Source organism: Dysidea avara, chromosome 2 (assembly GCF_963678975.1).
Source record: "Dysidea avara chromosome 2, odDysAvar1.4, whole genome shotgun sequence".
Taxonomy (NCBI): domain Eukaryota; kingdom Metazoa; phylum Porifera; class Demospongiae; order Dictyoceratida; family Dysideidae; genus Dysidea; species Dysidea avara.
Window position 1 is genome coordinate 8,522,021 of NC_089273.1, and position 25,040 is coordinate 8,547,060.

The 25,040-nt window shown below is 35.6% G+C and overlaps 1 protein-coding gene across 1 annotated transcript; it reads right to left on the reverse strand.

Moving 5' to 3' along the window:
• Nucleotides 1-4,415: 4,415 nt before the first annotated feature.
• On the reverse strand, nt 4,416-21,485 carry LOC136247763 (uncharacterized). The gene is made up of 15 exons (XM_066039589.1): nt 21,456-21,485; nt 21,336-21,392; nt 20,199-20,260; nt 20,058-20,136; nt 18,102-18,296; nt 16,910-17,035; nt 16,795-16,860; nt 16,147-16,208; nt 14,806-14,884; nt 12,641-12,820; nt 11,687-11,818; nt 11,554-11,616; nt 9,323-9,384; nt 7,541-7,625; nt 4,416-4,703 (listed from the first exon to the last, which is right to left on the reverse strand). The coding sequence occupies exons 1-15, from the start codon at nt 21,483-21,485 to the stop codon at nt 4,605-4,607; spliced, it is 1,377 nt and encodes a 458-aa protein (XP_065895661.1). The 3' UTR covers nt 4,416-4,604.
• Between the last annotated feature and the right edge of the window lie 3,555 nt (nt 21,486-25,040).

The following is a 25,040-nucleotide window of genomic DNA, read 5'->3' on the forward strand; positions in this document are numbered from 1 at the left end:
TCATGTATTAGCAGTTAAAATTTTAAAAAATAGCCTCTAAATGCCATTTCAAAGCATATATTTTCAAAACTTTCCTTAAGGGAATAAAGGGAGCATGCCCCTAGACTCCCTAGCTTGACATGTTTAGCACATGCAGTTGAATATCACATCAAAGAGATAATCTCTGACTTAAAACATCACATCAGGTCAATGCTGAAAAAGTAGTGTGCATGACTGACTATGACCTCCATTGCAGTCCATGATGGCCTCATCACTCAAACTATCTCTGGAGTAGTCTAATTCAGTTTTTGTGTTGAGTGCAATTATTAATTCAAGCATGGTATGCATATACTGTAGTATTAACTAAGCTGGAACATTACTTATGACATGTAGAAAATGCTTAGAGTCTTCTAAAACAATTTCTTCCATCCAGCCTGAGAGTCAACCTGTAAATGCTGTACCACCCAATCTGGAAAGTGTGCATGAATGAGTTAAGTCCAGAAGCTTACCCTCTCAATTATTTCAATGTATAAACTTTGCCTCGGTAAAAATTTTTTCCTGGCTACACCACTGATAGAGTATATGAATGATATAGAATGATTACTCTATATTCCATATAAGGCATTCATCCTATACGGTGGAACCTCTTTATGGACATTCTGGTAGCCAAACTCGGGCAAGCCAGGGCCACTGAGACCATTTTACCCCCACCATCAGCTGCCCTGAGCAATTAAATACGTGGGCCGGCTGGATTAAAGTTAGCTACCCCATTATTGTACAAGGATACCAGTAGATAGCGTAACTTACTAACCGTGTCAATGAAGTGAGATCATGTGATTAAAAAAAGGCGCAGCATTGTGACAAGGAGTGAAGGACAAGGAACTGTGGGAGGGACAGTTAACAATTGGATTAACTTGTGTTACTATTGGTGCAGTCAAAACTCGAATCAGAGAATAAAGGCGAGATATTTGAGGCATTAGCACCTGTAGATACTGCTAAGTGATAGTTCAAATGGTATGGAATGCTTATTCAGTCAACAATTGTTTTCTTTTTTTTATTTCTAGGCTGTGTCACTGGCAGAGCAGTCATCACGTGATGTAATGCCATTAGTGCCTCGTATTTTAATTAAGGTTTCTTCCAAGTCTGGTATTAAGACAGAGATGTGTATATGGAATAAGAAGGCCAATAGCTAGTGTTCACCTAGAGTAAGTTTAAGTACATTAGTCATGCATGCAGTAGTGTAGGTATAAGTATACGTAGCGATGTATACACGTTTTTAAAATACTGTATTGATGTCCATAATTATGAAGATGGGCATGTGTATGTGTGTTGCATGGTTGAAAGGCTTGCCGCCCATTGCCCTGGCATGACAAAATGTCTGGCTACGCCACTGATTCTGGAACCTAAATTTTTTGGTCTCTGTTGTAATGTGGAGGTTTTCCTCTTTTAAAGGTAAAAAAAATATATTTACCAGATAGAACCAAAAATTTGTCATTATGTTAGTCCTTAATTTCAGGAGTTTGTTAAGAGAGTTTGTGCTGTACAATGAAGAAAATAGGATGATGTCCTATTCCATATTGGGAGTTCAATGAATGCCATATACGCATGCACATTCATCCAGTACACTGTTAAAGTTGGGTGTTCTCAAACACCCATGTTGCTGTGTTACCTAAACATCCACACCTGCTTTAGTGTACCCTTGGGTGTTTGCACTGCACTAATTCAATTTTGAACACTTCTTGGTGTTTGTCATCACCCTTTGGTGTTTATGTACACCTGGTTTAGTTAATAAAATTATCACAATTTGGTCACACATTAAGTTTGTAAGTCAATAAGAGCATACAGGCTAGCATTTACAAACAAAAATATCTTCCAACTAGCATTGCACGTACATTAAATCATAAACAATGAAGAAGGCAAAACAGTGGAAGACATATAGCATGTGACTCTACTACTGATGTATTCATGCATATGCATAAGATGTACATGCAATAGATTTGTGTAGGTGTTAATTACAGTGTGATGGCATTATCATGTACCTGTACATATACACTGAATTATTTCTTGTGACAACCATGCAGTAATTCACTTCAGAGCCTTTTAAAATGAAACCCACAATCAAAAGTCATGCTTATTAGTTACATTATAAATACAAACTGAAAACCATAAGAGGTAGGAAGAGTTGATGATACTGAATGTATGTATTACTATCACATATCCATGTTTCTTGTATGTTCTTTGTGTCAATGATATAATGTTGTTTGAAATTGTTCGGTGAAAATGTGATTGGCTATACGACAAAGAAAACACTCCATTTCCATTTTCTTTGAAAATATCTTCTACACCCCGTGGGAGTAATTGAAGTACCTTATGGGTGTAACACAACACCCTTAGAGGAGCTTGGTATAAATGGCAGCTATAGCACTCCAAAAGGTGATTTATAAACACCTTTTTTTTACAGTGTAGGATGAATGCCCTGTACTCCATATAGGGCATTTATCCTATATTCACTACTGCTTAGTGGTCTATTGCATGATCATATTCAGCTTATTATAGTACTGGGTTTCAAAGGAAGTCATAATGAGTCAAGTACTTGTGTGTTATTTATATAAACTTGAAGAGACTGAACAGCTCTTTAGTGTTGTCACAGTAAACTAACTCTGCTTTAAAAACAGAACTTATTGAAATCACCATTCCTTTAATACCACAGCTGTGTTAGCTAACATGCTGGGGCATTTGTTGACATAACCAGTTAAGCACTGCTTTTTCTATATAAGGGCACGTAGCTGCAATGGCATTTCACAAAAGATGAAACAGATATTCTAAGCATTATGCTCCTTTGTGCCTTGCAGCACTTTTAAACTCCTGATAATATGGGGTTGCTGCCTTTTAGAGGTGAAGGATGTGTAAAGCAAGACTAGTTGGCTTGGTCCACAGAACACTAGACATTATTTATAGTGGACAGTCCTTCCTAATTTAGGTAGGTGGGTCTCATAATTAGAAGAGGAGAATGGTACACTGGTATAAAAATGGCATCTAACGTACAGGTCAAGATGAATATGACAGACTTTGACCTCTCTCCTACCCACAAACAGTAAGCACTTCAGTGTAATGCAATAAAGACATTTTGCATGCTCGACTGTGGGTGCATGCCTGGTTTCCTGACATTAGTTTGGGAAAAGATGTAACAGAGTTTATGTGTGTCTGTCCACACACTCATGTGATCAATCAAGCTTCAAGGTACAGAAAATTAGGGCTGTGTGATAATGAAATGCCTATATCTCGATAATAATTGTAGTTCGATAAAAAGTGGTCTGCACAAAAGAGTATAACTACACTTTCATACTTTGGTATGTATAGACCGTACATAATATATAGTTTCAGCAAATGGACATGGGTATAAAATAAAGCAGTTTGTAAGCTAAGTCAGCAGGAGAGTGGAAACAATCCATAAGTTTGTCATCCAAACAGTTTAGGAATCTCAAACATTTACATAAGTTTACTATTATCTTGATAGTAAATTTATCTCCCATCCCTACACTAACCAACAGAAAACAAACTTGTATTCTATAGGCTATTGACAAACTGTATTAAAGGTAAGCTTTCTTAAACCCCCCTAAAACCACACCTGCCCCCAGACACACGGTGCTACAGAACTAAAAGAGGTGTTGCAATGCTTCATTTTGGGTGGTACAGAATAGGTGCAATCATAGCCCCTGACACATGGTGCTACAAAACAGTTGCAACACATCATTTTGGGTGATATACAATAGGCAGCACCAATGGGTACAGCCATAACCCTTTTTTGCTTTCGATTAGTGCAGTCACAACACCCCTTTACATTCTAGTTAAACAGGGGTGTTACAAGGATACCCAAATTTTAACAGTGTAGTCACAACATAATTATGCACTACATAAACACCTCAATGGTAAATAAATATTTTCATGTGGTGAACTGAGCATAACCTTCCAGCTTATTCTACACCAATCAGGAACAGCTATATTTGCAATAGGCCAATAGCTAGAGATACCTTGGGACTGACCAATTGCAAAAAGGTTCTGGATATCAAGGTGCCAAGATATTGAAAATAGGACACTTGTATAAGGTGGGCATTAGTAATGGTACCAAGGTATTCCTTAGCATGTAAGTTAAGACATCCCCAGTAGATATGTATGTATAGCCACTTAGTTTTCTACTCTCTCTTGCTGAAGTTCAGTATTTTTCATTTTTTGTATATCTATGTTCCCACATACTTAATTACTTTAATACACCTAAAACCCCATGTCCTTCTTCTAAAATCTCCTACAGGAGCATTCCCCAAAACTCCATACTTTGCATACACACTAGCTACAGTAGTTGTGGTAACATTCTAGCTATTCAAAAATTGTGGATCTCCCATTGTGTGAGAATGACCATGATGATATCAACATTGCATATAGATTCTGTGTTTTATCGATACAATATGGTACATAAATTACAACAAAACATTTTCCTAATGCTTCAACAATGTTGTATATAGTTACTTATCATACTAAGTAATAATATGTTCCTAGCAAGCGTGTATGTCCAAAACCTAATGGAAATGATGCATCTGGCAAAGTTGCCTATTGACTTGGCTTAAAAATTAGATGAACATAGCCATCACAGCAAACAACAGCATGGTCAGTAGTCCAAGTCCGTTCACTATGTCAGCTCCACCATCACCACCACCAACACCAAATTGCTGGAGTGAAAAAAGACAAAAATTAATATAGTCTAATATTTTCATAGTCACTACAGGTTACCACACACTAATGTGTTCTAGTGTACGCAAAAAGGTAACACTTGTCTGCACTTTTAAAAGTAAAAAAGATCTCACCCGATCATCTACCAAAGCTCCTACTATCTTAATTTTCTGACAAAGATAGTTTATGTACACTAAATTAATATAATAATATTATTGTTATAGTCTACTCATAATTGACACTAATGTAATAATAATTAAAATATGGAAAATAGAGACTGCAAAAATAGAGATGATATGCTGTATATCCTCATATAACAACTACATTCGAATTAGTGGCCTTATATTATTATCCATGCTACTGCTGTTTCTGTGAACTTAACACACAGAGTCAATTCTGCTGGCAAAATTGTTAGCCTAATAGTTGGGTAAAAGGAACGAGCATATTGCTGGAATAATAGGTGCAACTTTTATAAAGTGGTAACTTGGGAACATTAACATTGCAGTCAAGATCAAGATACTCTAATAGAACAATCACTATGTTAAGCAACATATAGCTACGACTGCTACGTAGCTTCTTCCTATGTATGGTACAACCAAGTAAAAGATCGAGGTACTCTAATAGAACAGTCACTTTAAAGTGAACATGTAGTATGCACTTTAATAGTCAATTAATAAATATTAAAATATGGAGCATAATATGTGAAAAGTAAAAGAATTGCTAGAAAGAAAAATAGATAGGAAGAAAGCAAAATAGACGTGTCCCTAATTGCAGTAAAAAAAGAAAAAGAAAAAAGAGTCAAGCAAAAATCACATGTTTAACACACACAGATCTCTATTCAGACTTAATGGATTTGGTAGAGACTAAGGGAAAAACAATAGTTTCCATAAATCTAAGCACTAAGAATGCAGCTGTGTATATTTGAGTCAAAATCAACCGCATGGGCACAAAAGCCTAAAACCAGAGAGCACCAAGTGGCTACACTATCAGATCTTTTGTCTAATTCAGGATGGTATTATTTATTTTAAATTTCAGAAATATTACAGCATACAGTGGTATTGATCTTGTATTACAATGTGTGTTCTTGGTATTTCTTTTATTTACTCACTAAGGCTTTACAGCACAAGTGCTGAAGATAGGCACAAATTTTGTCCAAAATGTTTCCAGGAATTTTGTTCTTCAGTGTCCCATTATGCTAGCTTTTGCTCTTAGGTTAACAATTTTTTGCAATTATCTTGGAGCATGTAACCAGTGAATGCTCTAATAGACTATTTTACTACAAAGTGACTGACTGCTCTATTAGAAAGTATCAATCTATTTTCAGGAATTAAGTCCAATAGTAAAAACCCACCTATTATGCTGGCATAGCGCTCTAGCCTATACTATACCTTCTATTATGCTGGCATATTTGACGCAGGCCTAGCTGAAGATCCTGAGGACTCCTGGTCCTACCGCCAATGTAAAGATGTCATATAAAATGTGTTTGAATAGGTTGCACATGCAGAGGAGAAAAATTCATATGCCCCAATAATCATTTATAACTTAAAATGAAGTGCAATTATGCTTCGTTTTCAGCCATGTTCAACCCATTTCACAGCTTCACAGATAAAGAACAGTATGAAAAACATCAACCCAGTTACTACAGAAAACACTGGACAATTTTTATAATACTTAGATAGTCAGCAGTGAGCATTAGGCTATTATGCTCCAAAAATTGGGCAGTATGCTTTTGAGCAGTGCTCAAAAACCACCTATTATGCATTTTAAACTGCCAAAAATTTTGCTACCTCCTTTGTCCTTTGGCTAACAATGCTATTTTTTTTGCTAATAGTAGACCATTTACATTGTTGTTTCAACTTCAAATAGTTTACTGTGTTTTATTAGCTGGTTGCTGTGTTAGAGTGTTTCATTCCTGTGTGACTGTTTTATTAGAGTAGCAACTGCCCTATTAGAATTTCTGACTGCTCTATTAGAGTATCTTGATCTTTTTAAATGGAATTGCCAATTTTCTTACTGTTAAAGCTTTATAATCAGCTCAAAATGCTAGCATAATTCCTGATTCCCATGCATACCGATTATGCCCAAAATTATGTTGGCATAATTGCTGCAGCCCTAGCCAGCAGAGAAGAAGACATAATGCACTACCGCACATTGACACCTGGCATAGTAAGAGGAAATTGATGGAACACAAAGATAAGTACATGATGCATGCACTGTAGGTACTTGGGTATGCCAAAGGCACTAGTCCGATATCTAACAGTGAAAAAATTAAGCCCATAGCCTTAATGATTATCGAGTTATGCTTATCTGAAGGCACCAGGCAGGCAGTTAGTCAGTAGAAAATTTACCTAAATGCAACATTTTAAAGTTTTGTAGCAACTTATTGGAAGTGTTTTTGGCCACTTGAAGACAGGCTTGAGTATTCTTCAACAATACTACCAACACATCATGAAGGTACTGTAAGGCTAGTTTTGGGGTGATACTTTTTGCCAGAAAAGTCCTTAATTCTTCATAATTGCTATGAATGCCTGCTATGTGCTTTCTAGTTCTACGAACACATTTCCCCATGCCAGTTTAGATATTGAATTCTCTGCAACACCACATAATATAAACTCCAAAGCAGTAAAATTTGTAGTTGTTACGTAGCTTTAGACAGCATCATTTTATTCACAATGTTAAAATCCATCCAACATGGTAATGACATCTCTAAAGTCCATGTTGTGCTGTCCATTTCTACTATTAATAGTCACACAGTTGGTATGCAGGTGAAGAGACATTCCACTGTTATACAGATGATTTGTATATACCACTAAAAAAACCTACACAAACCACATACTTCACAACCATCAGGGGCTGCAATTCCACAAGCATCGAGAAGCTGCTGACTTGTATAGTTGAACTCAAGAATTTCAGTATTGTATCTAAAAACACAAAAATAAAATTATACAAATATTGCATCAATGTTACTATATTTATCACATTTAAGCCACAATTAGCTGTTGAGGGTAATGTACTAGTTATATGTGTATATATTGTGTGTGTGTGTGTGTGTGTGTGTGTGTGTGTGTGTGTGTGTGTGTGCGTGTGTGCGTGTGTGTGTGTGTGTGTGTGAGTACAGTAATGAACGATAGTTTTCTTAAAGGTAATCTCTAACTTGTATATATATATAATTCAAAATACACAATTTATTACTTGAAGCAATGCAGTGCCTGCATACAGAAAATACAGCATGAGATGATGTTGAGAGATAATTAAACAGCATGAGGTGAAGCCGAATGTGTATTAGACTTGAGACACCCTACTACTGAGTGCTGTATCATTCAAGCATAGGAGGTGCTTCAAGAATAATGATGTATTATCTAGTCATTTTTTTTAAAGTGCACTTATTTCAAGTGCTCAAACTGCTTCAGTTTTGGGAAGCATTCATGCAATGTATTTCTGCTAACAGAACAAATATCCAGGTTCAGTTAGGCTAGTTTTAACATTTTACAATGTCATGCATAGTAGCAGTGGACGTTTGTTGATGCAAGGTGGAATGACCAAACCAGAGAATCTTGAGTCTGAGGCACAACCACTTAGAAGCTTTCATGGTGTTTTATCAAATTTATATGCAAAATTTGAAGCATTTCAAGAAACACGCGTTAAGTAAGTTATTTGCATCCCACAAAAAGTATTATGCAGCATTTATAGCACAAAACTGCATGTAGACATTTGGAAAGCCCTAGTAAAGTAGGAGATACACATTAAGTTAGAACACTTTTTGGAAGTGCTTTGATCATTTTATTAGAGTGGATCGTTCCTTTTTGCAGTTTTCAGTTAGCACTTCTAAAAATATAATTTTAACAAGGTCTTATTCTGAGGGAGGGTTGCTAAGAGGACTGAGGAAAAGTCCCCTAGCTCTTCCTTCCACCATCTCGTCATGTATGTGATCAACCGTGCTGTCAGTAGATAAAGTAAATAGTACGTAGATTTTTGAAGTAATTATTTTGCACATTAATTTTTGCTAAATCAACTATTAAGACTTATTGCTGTGAAGTTTCACACCCATAACTACTTTTTCTAGGAGATATACTAATTGTATCAGACCATGTAGCAGTTTTACATTGTGTCAGATACCAATTAAATTACAAATTGGGTGATTTGTTCATCCCTAAAACCAAACATTCTCTTGTTTTTTTAATTAGTACTAAACATTTTTTTTATCTTTACAATAATACATGTGATTTAATTGTGTGAAAAACACATGATTAAACTTTCAAAAATCGCCTTTTATCTATTTTAGAATGAAAATCTTTAATTTGTCACCAATTGTCGCACACCTAATCACTATGCAGTACTATAAACTGATAATGAAAAGTTAGTTTGTTATGTATTAGACAGTAAATTAGACATATCTTTGGAATGTTTCAATGTATCATGACAACATTTTAATAAGAGATAGATAATCACTCAGTGCTGTATTGCAGCAATCAATCAAAAAGAAATTTAACTTATGTGGATGATTTTCCAAAATACAGTCTCAATCCAGAATGTTTGATGTATAAGAAATAATTATAAAGACAACAGTAAAAGGATGGTATGAACGACAAACTCACAAAACAGTTATGTATTTACTTACATTGTGAGTTCATAAGCTCCATAATAGCAACATCCTAAACCATCAACAAACCTGGTTGTTTCCTATAAGAAATAACAATGAATAAACAATAATACACAATTGCTAAATGTCCAGGGTGATACTGTTAATAGCTGTTAATTACGTTACAATGCAAAATTGAGGACATGATTAGTTACATGGCATTTTAGAGATTTTTTTACAGTAACATCTAAACAGCATAATTATGTCAGCGATTGCACCAAGAAAGCTTCTTCTAAATACAGTAGATCCAAAGATTTCAATTGAATTAATGAGGACAATAATAAAAGATCATCATTTACACCTCTTAAACAATAGGAAATGTATCACTGGAGCAGTGGCAAAAGTTGGACAAAACAGCTCTAGAGGCCCTCTACTTCAGAAATCAAGTAATTTACTAAGTAGGCCAACAGCACTGGCCTCATGAAAGAATGCAGTGAGGGAAATGTGTATTCACTTAGTTACCCAGCCATCTTTTGTATTGCATCAAGTTTACTGAAGATAAGTGAGTGGCTGAAGCACGCATAATAGCAACACCACTGTATTTACAAAGAGAGTGTATGCAAACTAGACTGTCTATTGTTATGGCATTGTTAATGATTAGCTAACAATGCATCAATGGACTATGGCATATCTGTTATGTACTCTTTGGATATAAAATAATATAAATTGATATTAAAGCTATATAAACAAAAGGCTTCACTCCAATATTTCAATGCAATATAAAATCATTGCTTCTTCAATTCAAGGTGCAGCTTAAATAAACTGATTTGTTGCTGTGGATTTGGTATGGAGCTGCTCTTGGTTAAGTATGGAGATTTAAGTTTTATATAGATCTGAGTTTTCCTTTCATCAAACTAAGCAGCATGAAATTTCTTTTTCAAGTCAGAGACTATAAAATAGGAGGCGTGATTGCAATAGTTCCAAATTTTGGTCTCTCCAGCAAGATGATTAGGCTTCAAAGTTATGTTGTGACCACCTACTTCCTAATAGAAATGGATCATGTGATCATCAATTGATTTTTTCTATAGTATTACAGCTACATACTACAAGCAAAGTTTCACTAATATATTTTATATTTATAACACGCTTACGAGGGATATGACTAAAATATATGCACGATTCACGAGAGCTCGCAGCGCTCTCGTGAGAATGCATATATTTAGTCATATCCCGAGTAATCGTGTTATAACTGTTATATTCTACACCCTAGTAGATGAAAACGATTATAGATAGTAAGTTACAGTGAAACAGCACCTCCCGGAGATGGAAATCAATAGAAATTCTTGATGGATCAGACGTTTTACACTTTTGACAGTGCCGTGCCCACATAGTCATGATTAGTGAGTTATCCACGAAGGAGACAAGAGTTCATCGAAACTTGTTCCGGTTCCTGAGGTGAATAATTGTTGGTTGATCTAGGCGCTTGTTATTAGAGACTTGTTTACCGTTTAGATAAGGATTTTGCAGAATGTGTGAAATTACACCATATATGGTAAGCTTAGCCACAAAGCGTGGTATATCAGTTATATACCACAGTTTGCCGTGGTATATCAGTTATATACCACAACGCGGTGCTTTTGATCTCAACCACAGGTGTGGTATATATATATATATTCTAATATTTGACTGTGACACCATTGACGAAGCTACTATAGATTAGCATAGTACGTAAATCTTGGGGTCCTGCCATGAAACATTAGGGTTGTTTGTACAATATGCAAGATCACGATACAGCATTATGCAAACATTATCCAGTCTCTCTACAGTTCTTAAACGAGAGTAGAATGCAAAAAAGATATAACTGATATCATGGTAAAGGGAAAGAAATCTCAGAGTATCAGATTACTGGTGACATGTAGAAAGAAAGGTATAATGAAGCTTAGTAAAGAAACACTTTATTACGTGAGCGTGTAAATCCTGAAGGCATGTCTGTATCAACCTTTTTTAAAGCTTGGATCTCTGAACTTGAATGTCAGCAGTTTATATGCTTGATTGTTGCATTACCTGACTAATTGTTTTATAACTATTATATACCACACTTTGCCATGGTACATCAGTTATATACCACAGCACAATGCTTTTGATCTACACCACAGGTGTGGTATATTTTAAATAAATGATAAATTTTGTCTTACTCTTGTATTCATTTTATAACTATTGTAGATTGTTGACATAATAATATCATATACTACCAACTACACAATGCATACCGTGGCACACTCTGCATCACAGCTTACTCCATCTTGCTGAGCAAATGATCTACAGAAGCCAAACTGCAACACAAAAAGAGGAATTCAAAGTACAGACAATTTATTGCACCCTGTGCAGAGCGTAGACACTTACTCCAAAGCCAGCATCAAATCGTTCAAATGCTAATCCTTCTTCCATATCAATAATAGCACAGGTTTTACCATCATCTTCATCAATGGCACAAGTTAAATCAAAATCACCTTGGTCTGATCGTGAAGCAAATCCCTAATCAGATATGAATTACTGCATTAATTTCAGTTAACTCACCATGTTGAGAGCAATGTGGGACTTATATATAGTACAAGTATGCACAGTAATTGAGCATTAAATATAACCGTATGCAGTGCTTAAACTGGTGTAGTATAAAATTCTGGAGCAACAATCAAGAAGAAAGTAATTAGTTTATGATTACCACAGAACATACCAGTCACTGCTTGTTACTGTAGCCAGAGGCAGCAGAGACACCTATATTTAGGGGGGAGGGGCTGGGGGTATAGTTTGGTGATGCCACAGCCTAGTTGTAAGTTGAAGATCAAAAATAAATATAAAAACACCTGGTTGCAATAGTTGCCCTCTACCAACTAGACTATATCTCCTTATTTATAACTACATATGTAGCTTGCTACACTGCTCCTCAAAGAATACTGTGACTGCTCTATTAGAGTATCTTGAATGATGCTATTACACTAGGCTCTCCATCACAGCTACAGATGAATTTAGGGGGCTAACCCCCGTCACTTTTTACAGGGGATACAGCCCCCTTATCCCCCCTTCTCTGCTGCCCCTGACTGTAGTAGAAAGTTGATTGTAGTAGCTAAACACCTGTTCGGCAACAACCAGGAATCACTGCTCATTACTGTCACTGATATATGTATAACTAACAGTTGTAGCCAAGTTGAATCAAGCCCACTTGAAAACTGAAAAACTAGATGTCTCATGGCTTACAGTGGAGAATGGTGGGGCCCAACATTTTGAAAATATACTTATGGTAGTGCTCAGAAGGCTGGATAATCAAGAAAGGTTTAGATGTGTATGTGTAGAACTTACATCACAAGCTTCAATTTTTGCAGCTACAAGATTTCTGCAGCTCTGTATGCACAGTTGATTCAACACATTTGCAGACAAATCAGTAGCATCGGTTGATTGCGAATAAACTTCATAAGCAGTTGAGCAGGCAGAATTTGCTTCAAGTGCAGTTTCTGCCATGTCACATTCAGGATTGTATTGCTATAGAAATATAATTAATTAAAATATGACAACTACATATATTAGAGTGCATACATGCATGCATGCTCTCTATGGAACTGTTTGGCATTTAACAGCTGGTCATGGCTATTTCACCTCAACTAAGTTTACAAATTTAATAAAATACAGCTGTCAACCAGGCATGCAATTCAGAATTTAGTTATGAGAACTGGTATATGTAATAGTTAAACTTCAGACCACAGAGGTCTAAGTAATTTAGCAACCCAATGGTCCTGTGTCATTGCACCTGAGTGAAACAAAGGTGCTACTACAGGTTACTAAATTACTTAAACCCCTGTGGTTTGAAGTCTAACTATTTAGACCCTTTATGCAGTTGTAATACTTTAACACCGTTGACAACTGCTTGTAACAGAGAAATTTAGCGTTCAATAGTAGAAACAAGCCATTACTCCACCCACAGCAACAGTTACTGTTGTTACTGGTTTAAATTAATTTTCAAGTGGCAATGTGTTGCCAATGCTACCAGTGCAAGTTTGCGTAACAAACATGAAAAGGCTATAAGTAAACATGAGAAGGGTCTAAGTAACTTAGACACCTCCAAAATCCACCAAATCCACCACAAAAAGGATCTAATAAGGTATAGCTACATAACAAGTAAATAAATTATAATGGTTAGTTATTATGCTATCATTAATTTATTACATAGTGTGCATGGTATATCATCGTAAAAATGATGTCTCTGATATTAACAAACACTTGCATAATTATTTTGAGTGACAAGGAAACAAGGAATGCATGTTCTCCTCCACTTTTTAAATTAGTTTGATACTCACTAATTAGGGATACATTGACAATTACAGCAGTGGTGCAGGAAGGAGGAAGTAGCTGGTGTATATGACCTGGGAATAGATTTCTGGCAGTAGGAAGTCTGTCGTAGTTAATTTAACTTTTGTGATATCTCAAAAAATTGACCTGGATCCATATAAATTTGAAACATTTCAAACTCACCTAGCCATAAAAGGCTGTTTTCAGTCAATAAAAAGCTGCTTTTGCAATTTTTTGTGTTACTGCACATGTGCAGTTAATTAGTATACAGCAATTTTTAGAAGTACAAAACAGCCTACAACGACTTTGTAGGCCCCAGCCTATTATGCTTAAAATTTTACTTATTATGCTTTGAGCATTACTAAGAAAATAAACTGTTTAATACTCAATTATGCTAAAAATATTATGCTTGAAAACTGACTGTTGTATGCTGTATTAGAATAAGCGACTGCTCTATTAGAGTATATCAATGTTATTTCTGATAAGTGTAAATAACCAACCAAGATATGGTTGATTATGTGTTTGCAAACATGAAATGCAGTACTAATACATATTGGCAATGACAATTTGCTTTCCTTCAGGTATGCACATTTTAAATAAATTTTCAAATATCATTTCTAACACGCTGGCATTATGCCTGATGCTTTTGGTCATCCAGTATGCTTTATAATTTGCCACGTAATTGGCCGGGGCCTAGACTTTTGGAATGCTTAAGACAACTACAGTAGATACACTCTCAAACTATGTAAGAGGTAAGTGCATGGTTTGAAATCCACAATAGGCATACTTTTTTTACTTTAAAACTATTTTTAAGAACTTATTTTAATGAAGTTATTTAACTGTTCTGTTAGGGTATTTAAGGTTTCTTTTTGGAGTACAGTGTTCAGTCTCTTTCATGGTTTTCAGCCCCATCCCAAGAAGCATAATTTTGTTAAGATATCATCCCTTGGCAAACTTAGAAAAGCTTCAAATCCTGGTCCTCCTATCTCCTCTTTCTACCACCTATGAAGTGCAGTATATTAGTACTCTGAAGCAATTGTAAGTTTGAAAAGGAAATCCATAATTGTACTCCAGTGTTTTCACAAAAGTTAAATGCAAAAAAGTGCGGGATAAATGTCCCACTTGCTGCATGACTATTATACGTATAGTAGTTTTTATGGGGATATGTGGTAATCACTTACTGGGCATCGTCCAGGATCTTGAAATCCACAAGCTTGATGAAGGTCAAAACCTCGTCTTGATAATATGTCATTGGCATCACTGCAAGGTATCAAAACAGAAGAAACATCAGATCATACATACGTACCATGCATCAAATATTTGGTAATTGACAGATAGCAAATTTAAATACCCATGTAGGGCAGCACCTTAAAATAATATTCCCAGAAACTAGCCTAAAAATTAATATACACTATATCATGATCTGGTATTATTGGTTGTGTACTGCTGCATCTTGGTAAATCACAGTGGGAAATTTCTAAATAAATACTACTACTCAATTGTAAAGATCAGAATTTTCTTATATAATTGGCTAACTTATAGCTACATGTATCCCAATCGATAAACTTTTAGATAAATGTAATTCAAATTGACACTCAGAGACTTTTTTAACAGTTAGCAAATTCTAATAACTAATAATATGATCACTATTAATTAATTTACAAAATCAGACATATGGGCATGTAAATTATATTACTCACACAATACTTTAAATATGTCAGCATAAAAAAATTAGCACTTGGAAATTTGGCATCAGACTGTAGCTTTAGACAGATAACCAACTTGCTTTGTGACCAAGTATAGCATGTACCTACAAGTTTATATGATATTTATACATTTTGCAGTTCATGAAATATTATTAACCACAAGTGAAAATCTGACAATTTTAGGTTTTGGTGTGTTCTGTAGCTGAAAAGATAGTGAGGGTATAATCAGAGCGGCGAAATTAGGTGAAGAAAATCTCTAGAAACTCTAAGAAACTGCAACACTCCTTTTCCTTTATCTTTATCATTCAAAGTTACATTATGGTACTACTATTCTTTATTGAATAATGCTTAAAGCTGTAACCAACATGCAATTTAAGGTATGTATTAAAGCTTTAATAACTGTTATAGCTTTTGGAGGATACACCCCAGCCCAGACCCCTTGAATTAACCTTAAATTTTACCATACTGCAGCATTTATGCTGCACACTCCATATGACAGCTTTAGCATTGCCACTGGTTGAGACTAATGGCAAACAGTTTCAAAAATAATTATTGGAGCAACTCAAAATATATATCCTTATTCATTCTATCAAGAGTTTATAATGTGTTAGGCCATTATAAACTCTTGATTCTATATTGTTGCTAAATTCAGAAGTCTAGAATTTCTAGTAGGAAATAGCCCCAGCCCCCTAGGTATAGACCACACACCACATGCTAAGTATGCTCACACAAAATGGGATCCTAGCTGGCTAAAAGTCGAAGTTTCATCTGCTATAATTACAAACAGTTTTATACATATTTTTTATAGCAGCTCACCGTATAATTTCATAAGCCTCATGCCAGCAACATCCTGATATTTCAACAAACTGAGTTATTTGCTAAATAATAATGATAAATCTCACACAATACATACTATATATATTGTATATTGACATTATAATTTAATAATACATACGTACATATATCAAACACAGCGACAGCTTTCACATAACACTACCACTCAAAAACAAAAAGAATTTTATGCTGAAATGTGGTCATCATAAGGGGTGTCATTAACTTTTTTAACCTTTTGAATAAGATCAAAAAATCGTATTCTTTCTCTGAAGGGCACCCAGAATAAAGTCTTGTATGTGCAACACTAAAATAAGCTATCATTCAAACAATTTATGACAACACTTGTGGAATGCCTTATACTGTTTCCCTTTTTTTGAAATGTTGTATCCGATGACTCTACTGTTAATGTTGAGCCCACTATACTGCTCTATTACAGTGTCTCAATTGTACTGATAACAAGTCTATGATTAATTTTAGTTACTATCACACAGCATTCACTACTCTTATGCAACACGTCAAAATTTATAAAAAAAGTTGTGAGCTTCTTTATATCTATGTTGTTGTTGCTGGTGTTCAACATACTAATACAGTAGTTACATATGCCTTAATATTTTAAATGATGCTACTTACCATGGCACATGTTGGACTGCAAGATGATCTATCACTAACAAACGATGAGCAAGCACCACCAACAGGCTATTATATTTAATAATAACACAAAACTTTGTTGTCAAATGATACTTACCACAAGTGATCCTAAAGCTGTTGCATATTCTGGACTTTGAGTAATATTGCGATAAAGACAGCTCTGACCATTGCTATCAAAGCTACAAGCAAGTTCCAGGTGAAGATTCCTTACATGTCCATCTGCCTAATAGTGAATACACAATGAATATGTATGAAAGTCAAGATGTCAGTATATACACTGTAAAACTGTACTGCAGCACTTTTACATGCTACTGAAGGCATGTATGTATGTGTGTATGTATGTATGTATGTGTGGTAATAATTTAGAAAATAATAAATGCATTACAGTACATCAGATTTTTTTTGTCAAAGACAAGAATGGTTTAGGACATATCAGTGTGTACATGCAACCATAGATAATAGAGTAAAGGGATAGGAAACGCAATAACGTGACGTCACAAAATACGTACATTTCTATTGGAATTCCGTGTAGTACGTCACGAACATACTCGTTACGCTTGCTGCGCTTGTATCAAAGAGAAACAAATTGTTGTAACGACAGAATTTTGTAACCAACGACTGTGAAACTTCGCTACAGTGAACTCAAGTAAGTAATCGAGGGAATTAGGATGGTACCAACCCTCAAGGAAGTTATACGCAAAAGTAAAGGAGATTGAAAGTGAAAAAAACGGCCCAAAAATTACTTTAAACCACTTTACTTTCTTCGTAAATATATTCTATCCTTTTAACTGTGATAAACCTATTCCTTACCATTTAACAGAGGGAACCAGAGGAAATATCGGAGCAAAACAGGAACTGTTGCTTGAAGAAACGACTAAGTATCTTCCATTTTTAACCAAAAGTTTTAACCACCTTGCAGTACAACGCAACGGTAAAAGACTGTGTTGGTGACACGCCTAGCTTACCACAAGATTCGAAAGTGGAACCGGCTATAAAAGAAGCGGTATGGAAGAGGCATGAAGGTACGATGAGCGAAAGTGTGACAGCGTGTAACAATCACGGTTAATGCGATACGCTTTGTTACAAAATCTACGGTCTGAATTCTCTCGCCAAAATCTCTCACATAGGCCTAAATACTTACTGTAGTCTGTTGGATTACTATTTACGCTGCTTAGAACACTAATTCTCACAAAACTGTCTTGTCCTTTCAAGTCACGCGTAACGGAAATCAAACCGGAAATCGCTTGCGTTTCCTATCCCTTTACTCTATTATCTATGATGCAACTTACTGGATAGCATCCGCGATGTATTTTGTAGAGAACAGAAAAAAGACAGTCTAGGCACAGCACTTGTAGAACATCTTTTGATGGATAATCATCAACATTTCTAGCTTCTTCATAAGTATAATAAGCTTCTAAACAATCAGGACTAAATTGTCTCAGTTCAGCAACAGCAGCATCACAAGCTTGATTACCAGCACCAGGCTAAAAATACATAGTATTTAATAATTAATTGTGCAAAACATATTATATGGTATGTCTAACTGAACTGACCACATATTTCTGTTGTGCAGATAAGTACATTCAGTTGGGTACTTAATTCATCTTTGCCATAATTTTAGATTGACTTTATTTCATACTTATATGTCCAAACAACTGAACCAGCTATAGGCTGTATTTTATAAGCTGGAATGTTGCTCATCTTTTATAAAGGTTTACAATCAACAATGTGGTTTGGGTAGCACACATCTTTTGGTGAGTAGATTAATTTTGTTTTGATTCTTTGACAAGTGTTGGTTAAGTACACATTCAACAAAGTGTGCAGGAGGAAGTCAGAAACTATTATCCCCATTAACCGCTTTAAAAAAGTGAATAGATTTTAAAAATGGCTGCTTACATTGGAGTAAATGTAAAGAAACCCTTTCTATGGGGTGACTTGTAACTTAGCTGAACTCTCTACAGAGGGACTTACTTAGCAGCATAGCTGAACTTTCAATAGGGTGATTGATTGTAACTGTTTCTACATGGTGACTTGTAATTTTACTAAACTCTCTACAGGTTGACTTTTAACTTTACTACTGAATTCTCTACAGGGGAGAATTACTTAATAACATACTAGCTTAGTAACAGGGTGACTTAATTGCAACCGTTTCTACATGTCTACATGGTGACTCGTAACTTAGCTGAAATTTCAACAGGGTGACTTGTATCTTAGCAGAACTCTTTCCAAGGTGACTTATTTAAATGCAGCTGAACTTCTGCAGAGTGACATATAACTTAGCTGAATCATCTACAAAGTGGCTAACAATGCAGCTGAACTTTCAGTATCAAACACACCAGATAGTTGTGTGAGAGTATATATGTTTTTGGTGAGTTTGAGGCAAGCAAACCAATTGAAAACTTACCTCATACAGACATCTTATGCTTAGCAGGCAAACCTCATAATCATAGTTAGGGTTGGTTTCAGCTTTGGTTTCTTCTTCATTTGGGAATTTTTATATGGGTGAGTCAGGGTGACTTCTGGACGAATAGCAAAAAAGGGGACTTTATGGATCGTTGTGAAAAGAAAGATTCCCTTTTAGCAAAGGACCAGGTGGCACCAGATTATCCACCTGAGTGGCGTTCATGGCCAAATCTAAGTCTTGCATACTATTCACATGAGTATTACTAGATCTCCACAAGGCCTTAACATTTATATAATCAGCTGGCCAGTTGTAGCCCAGTCTACATTTAGAATTACACAGTCCAGGCAAGTTACCATTGCAAATGTGGCCCAGGCGGCTTCTTTGATCTGGAGTGTTGCAATTATAACAGACTCATAAGGTATGTATCTAATTTGCATCCCTACATCCCAAGGGCAGATTATTTACAAATTAGATGCAAATGAAAGCTGAATGGGTGTATTATGAACTGTTTGCTGCATCCTTTTCTACAGTTTGGCAGTTTTTGTGTGGACATAACCATGGGACGTTTTAAATATGTACTTATTTTCTATGTTCATGTGTGAGGTATAACTGATTTATTTTTAGTGTTGTACAGTTGAGCCATTTTAAATAAGAACTTGTTGGCTGTAGGTAATGAATGTGTTTGCACAACATATACAGTAGTTCCTGGATACTATTGGGTTGAAGCTAAATAACTAATTATACATAAACTGACTGTATACATGTTTGAGCATTTAAGAGTGGCATTCTATCAAAATATAGACATTATTGGTTGGCACTACAAAAACATGTAATTCCTTACAACACACTCTCCTGGATTACGTATGGAACAAGCAGTGTAGAATTCATTGACAGTGTGAGATTGTGACTGAACAAGAGCTCTAAACATAGAATAATTGAAACAGTTATACATAAATGCATTTATATAGGTTATATAACTTACTGCAGTAGGGAATAATAAGCATTTGAGCAGCATCCTATACTGTTGACAGTGCTCCTTGCAAGCTAATATACCATAAAAATTCAGTAAGTAATTGCAAACACAGATTATAAATGTATACCCATTAAAAGGATATTGGTAAAAATGTAGAATTACAGAATGGAATTCCACATTCATCTATTTAATCATGTGATTCATATAATCAAGTAAATATGAGTCTTGGCATGGCATTGTATCTAGCAGAAGGTCTACAATTATTCTAACTAGTCAGACCAATTCTTGTTCAGCAGAAACAGTGTCATGTCCTTGTTAAAAGTGGATAACAAGAGCGAATCACAGGACCTCGCAGAAGTCAAACCAGACAGGAAATTGCAAGGGAAACTGGAAAACTTTCACTTCAACTGCCACACTATTGACTAGTATGATACATTGATTATAAACTGGAATCTGCAGGTGCTACCTTAGCAAAAAAGATGGCTAAAACACTGACTACTTCACAGAGGTATCATTCAGTGACTATCTTTCTCTACCTATAATCTGTGTTGATGAGTCAGTATTTGTTTTAAAAGAGCAGCACAATGCACCATGAGCATTTACTTGATTTTATGAAGCATGAAATAAAATTAATGGATGCAGGGAACGAAATTCCATAATTCCATGTTTTACCTATAGCCTACATTAAATACTAACAAAAGAGACTATTTTACACGTGTAATTTAATATAAAATATGTATATTCTGTAATCTTAAGCAGAACCAGCTGGCATCAGAGCTCCTATTGTGCACTCTAAGGACAGTATTGTAGCTTTCAAGAATCTTTAATGATAGCTAATCCAGTATGTATTTGAACACTTATATCTATTATTGTACAGCTGAGTTTTCATTATGTACAATATTTCTGAAGGTTTCAAAAATTAACTTTTGCTATTGTATTAGTGCTGGAGTATACACATCCATGAAAATTATAATGATAATTGTGCATGCTCATATACGTGAATAATGATTTGCTCATTACTGTTTTAGAGAATATACCCACTACTTGAAACCATATACATGCACATGCATACACTACACATGACACTGCACACATACACACACACGTATACACACACGCACACACATACAACACAGAGGGACATACGGTTTCACAAGCACTGCTGCAAGTTCCAGAAGCTATGAAAGTACTACAGTCTGTTTCCTTTAAAACAGAACAAACTATTGTAATACACAAAAAGTCAATATTTTATGCACAAATTATTACAATTAAAGTCAGGTCAAACATGTAATACATGATAATCCTTACATAGTTGTGCATTAATAATACTTACAAAATTAGCCAGAAATGAGGCTGGATAACTTAATCCGCAGCTGTTCTCTCTGTTATAAGTGCAAGCAAATCCCACTGCACTTAAGTGTATCTCTTGATCATTCTAATCATCGAAACAAGATATGTAAATAAGACAAACTCAAAAATATTGCATAGCAAAAGTACTCATGATTTGAAATCTTTCTGTGATTTGAAACCTGATTTCTGATTTGAAATCTGATTTCTGACTTTCAAAATTGATCATTTTGAAATGCACCAGTGCGACTGTAGTGTGAGTTTAACACTATATAATTTAGTTATTACTGTGACTTGAACTGTTTGATATCTGTGCATAGCACCATCATGAACATTATTATAAAAACAGAAGCCATCAGCTTCCAACAGAAGCCATTTAACCAGAATATCATTTCTGAACTCATTGCACACACCTTAACTGACTTAATAACCACGTTTTGTAACATGCTTGCAAGTTATCAAGTTCTTAGTATTAGTATTATTAGATGGGCTTGGATGCCTAGGCAATGCTTTTATAGTGCCCATATCTTGATTGTCTTCCAAAAGTTATCTAAATGCTGCCTGAATGTTGTAACTGTAGGAGCTGTAGTTAACAACAAAATCAGGTAGGGCATTCCAACTATTCTGTCTAACAAGTAACCTTGACTGTTCCATGAATAGCTTGGACCCCTGGTGAAAAATGAGTTGAAAAAGTTGGAGTTCTGTGTAATGTTGTACTCTGTGCTATATTCAGTGTGTGGTGCGAAGACCTTCCATATCTTGATGTCTTCCAAAAATTAATATCAAAAAGATTTGTAGCTCAGCATAGATCATTTGGTCATGGGTTACTTTATTGCTTAAAATTGTGACAAAACAGAGACATACGAGCTCATCATTTCTGTTGGATTTGTTGTAATGTACAAATAAAGTAGTACCATCAGGTTGAGGGTGCTTATAATGACTTTTGTTAACAAAGCACTTATGTAACACATACTCTGTATAGGGACCCGCCGATTATGCTCATAATTTCACCTATTATGCTATGCTGCACTGCTCAAAAATTCACCTATTATGCTTAAATAATTAATGCTCAATATTTACCTATTATGCTCGATTATGCTCAATGTTCATGCCTTAGTTCATATGCTTTGTTACTAGTTTAACACTGCATAGAAAAAAAATGAGTGGCTGGAGCATAAATGATAAATTCTTGCTGCATGTAAGAGAAAAGTTCGATATACTCTAATAAAACAGTCAGTTTGATGATTGTTCTATTAGAGTTACTGACTGCTCTATTAGAGTATATCGATCTTATTTTGCAATTGTCATTTTCCAGCAAGAATTTATACTATCGTACAAATATTTAACCTATTATGCTGGCATTATGCTCAATGCTTTTAGGTACCTATTATGCTCAAAATTATGCCAGCATAATCGGCGGGTCCCTATCTCTGTACACTGTAAAAAAATGTTGCATAACAGGGCACATTTTAGTGTCACTTGTTGTGTGCAAAGCCATCCCCAGAACTCAAAATTTGACTACTTATCTGGAAGATACATAATACTGGCAGGTATTGTTATTAAGTAGGATATCCTGCAAACCTCCTTATATTTAGCTAAATGTAACTATTGGATCTTTTATGGTTGCAAAGGTCAGAGAAGTGTTTATTAAGCTGATTAAGTGTTGATGATCATGATTTAGCTAGCTAGCCATACCTACAGTATAATATCATTGCCAGCTATAATCACTGTAATAATTCACAGGCTTAACGTATATGGTGGAACAGTTTACAAAATATTTTTGACTGCCCTAGCTATTACACTTAAAAAATAAAACAAGTTGATGTTGTGTTACTTCTAAAAACCAGGTGCCATGCAATTACTACTATCCCATTCTAACTAAATTAATCAGCCATGTATATAATTTAGTTTATATTCATGTTATAGTTATTATTAATTCAGCTAGATAATTAAAATTTGTAAATACTGTAATTTAGTGTATTTCATAATTCATGAATTATTTTGTAATTTGGTAATTACGTTGCTATGCACTGCTAAGCAACGTAATACTGTATGACCTTCAGCTTTCTGGCTTATCTGTTAATCTCGTTTCCATCAAGATTGGTTGTTTAGGCCATTTTATGCCAGACACAATTCCCCAAGTAACCAATGCTTGTGAAATGTCAAAGAAGATCATATAAGATCCCTGTTTGAGCAGGCTGCTAGCATTGCTGTCTCCTGCTCATGCAGAATTTTTATTTCTAGAGCCTCCCCAGACTGGAACCTATCCATTTGCCTAAACTGAACTTTTCTGCATGTTATAATTATTATTTATTATTGTTTTAAAGTTGTTAAACGTCTATAAAACCGATAGGGAAGACCGTTTAAGAAGTATATAAAGAGTCGCCATACCCGTATTTCAGACCTCCCAGAAGAAACTACCTCAGAGCAAAGTTTATGTGTGTGGAAGTTTAATACAGACTTAATTTAGCTTTCAATTCTTACGTGCTGGCTGTTTTTTATCATTTTTAACGTTTTTGCTCACGTGGGTGCGTACGGACAAACAAACCTAGATCGGAGTGTCTATATCCACCGGTATACCGGTGTCAATAAGAACCACTCACTAGCTATTGACACGGGTGTGTATGCCCCAAGCATTCGACTTTAGGGCACGCGTCTAGTAGTTCCCCTAGCATTCGACTTTAGGGGAAGCGTCTAGTAGTTTCCCCTAGCATTCGACTTTAGGGGATGCGAAAAGTAGTGTTAACGTTAGGGTTAGGGTCGGGTTCAGCTTTGGTTCCTTGTTCTTGTACACCCTTGTGGTTTGCCACTATAGTTGCATTTATAATGTAGAAAACGAAGGAAGGTAGTAGCTGGCAGCGGCGACTCAGTGGTAGGCCCCGTGACTCAAGTACGGAGGGTCTGGGGTTGGGGATCTGCTTTCAGCCAACTTTTTTTTTTCGTTTTACAGTACCTTTTGCGTAAGTTTTTTTTTTAGTTCACTGGTGGCAATAGCCTTTCGTGGCTCTAAGCGCCACCGGTATACAGGTGGCTATAGAGCCGGCCAACATAGATAGGTACACACGCACACGCACGAAAACAATTTCAGTAAACCAGGCGTGCGCCCACAACCGGCGTGCCTGGTTTAAATTTATTTAAGCATGGCAACCACATGAATAGAGTGTTTACTGGAAAGAAGTGAAATCTCGCGTAGCCAGGCGTTTTTTTTTTCATTTTTGTGTGTTGGTGGAGAAAAGGCTTCTCCACCTACACACAAAAGGGAAAACGCCGTCTGGCTACGCGAGACTAATGATGAACTTCAAAGAATTTTCCATTGTTCGTTCCCTTAATTTCCAAGGGGGGGTGTCACTCAAGCTATTGTTGTAAGTTTACGGAATTATACGTAACTCACAAGAAGTAAGGATCTCCAAGATGTTTCAAAGCTCCAACCATAGATAATATATATACCTCGGGGGTATATATTATCTATGCTCCAACAAGGTAATCCTAAGGCTGCAGCACATG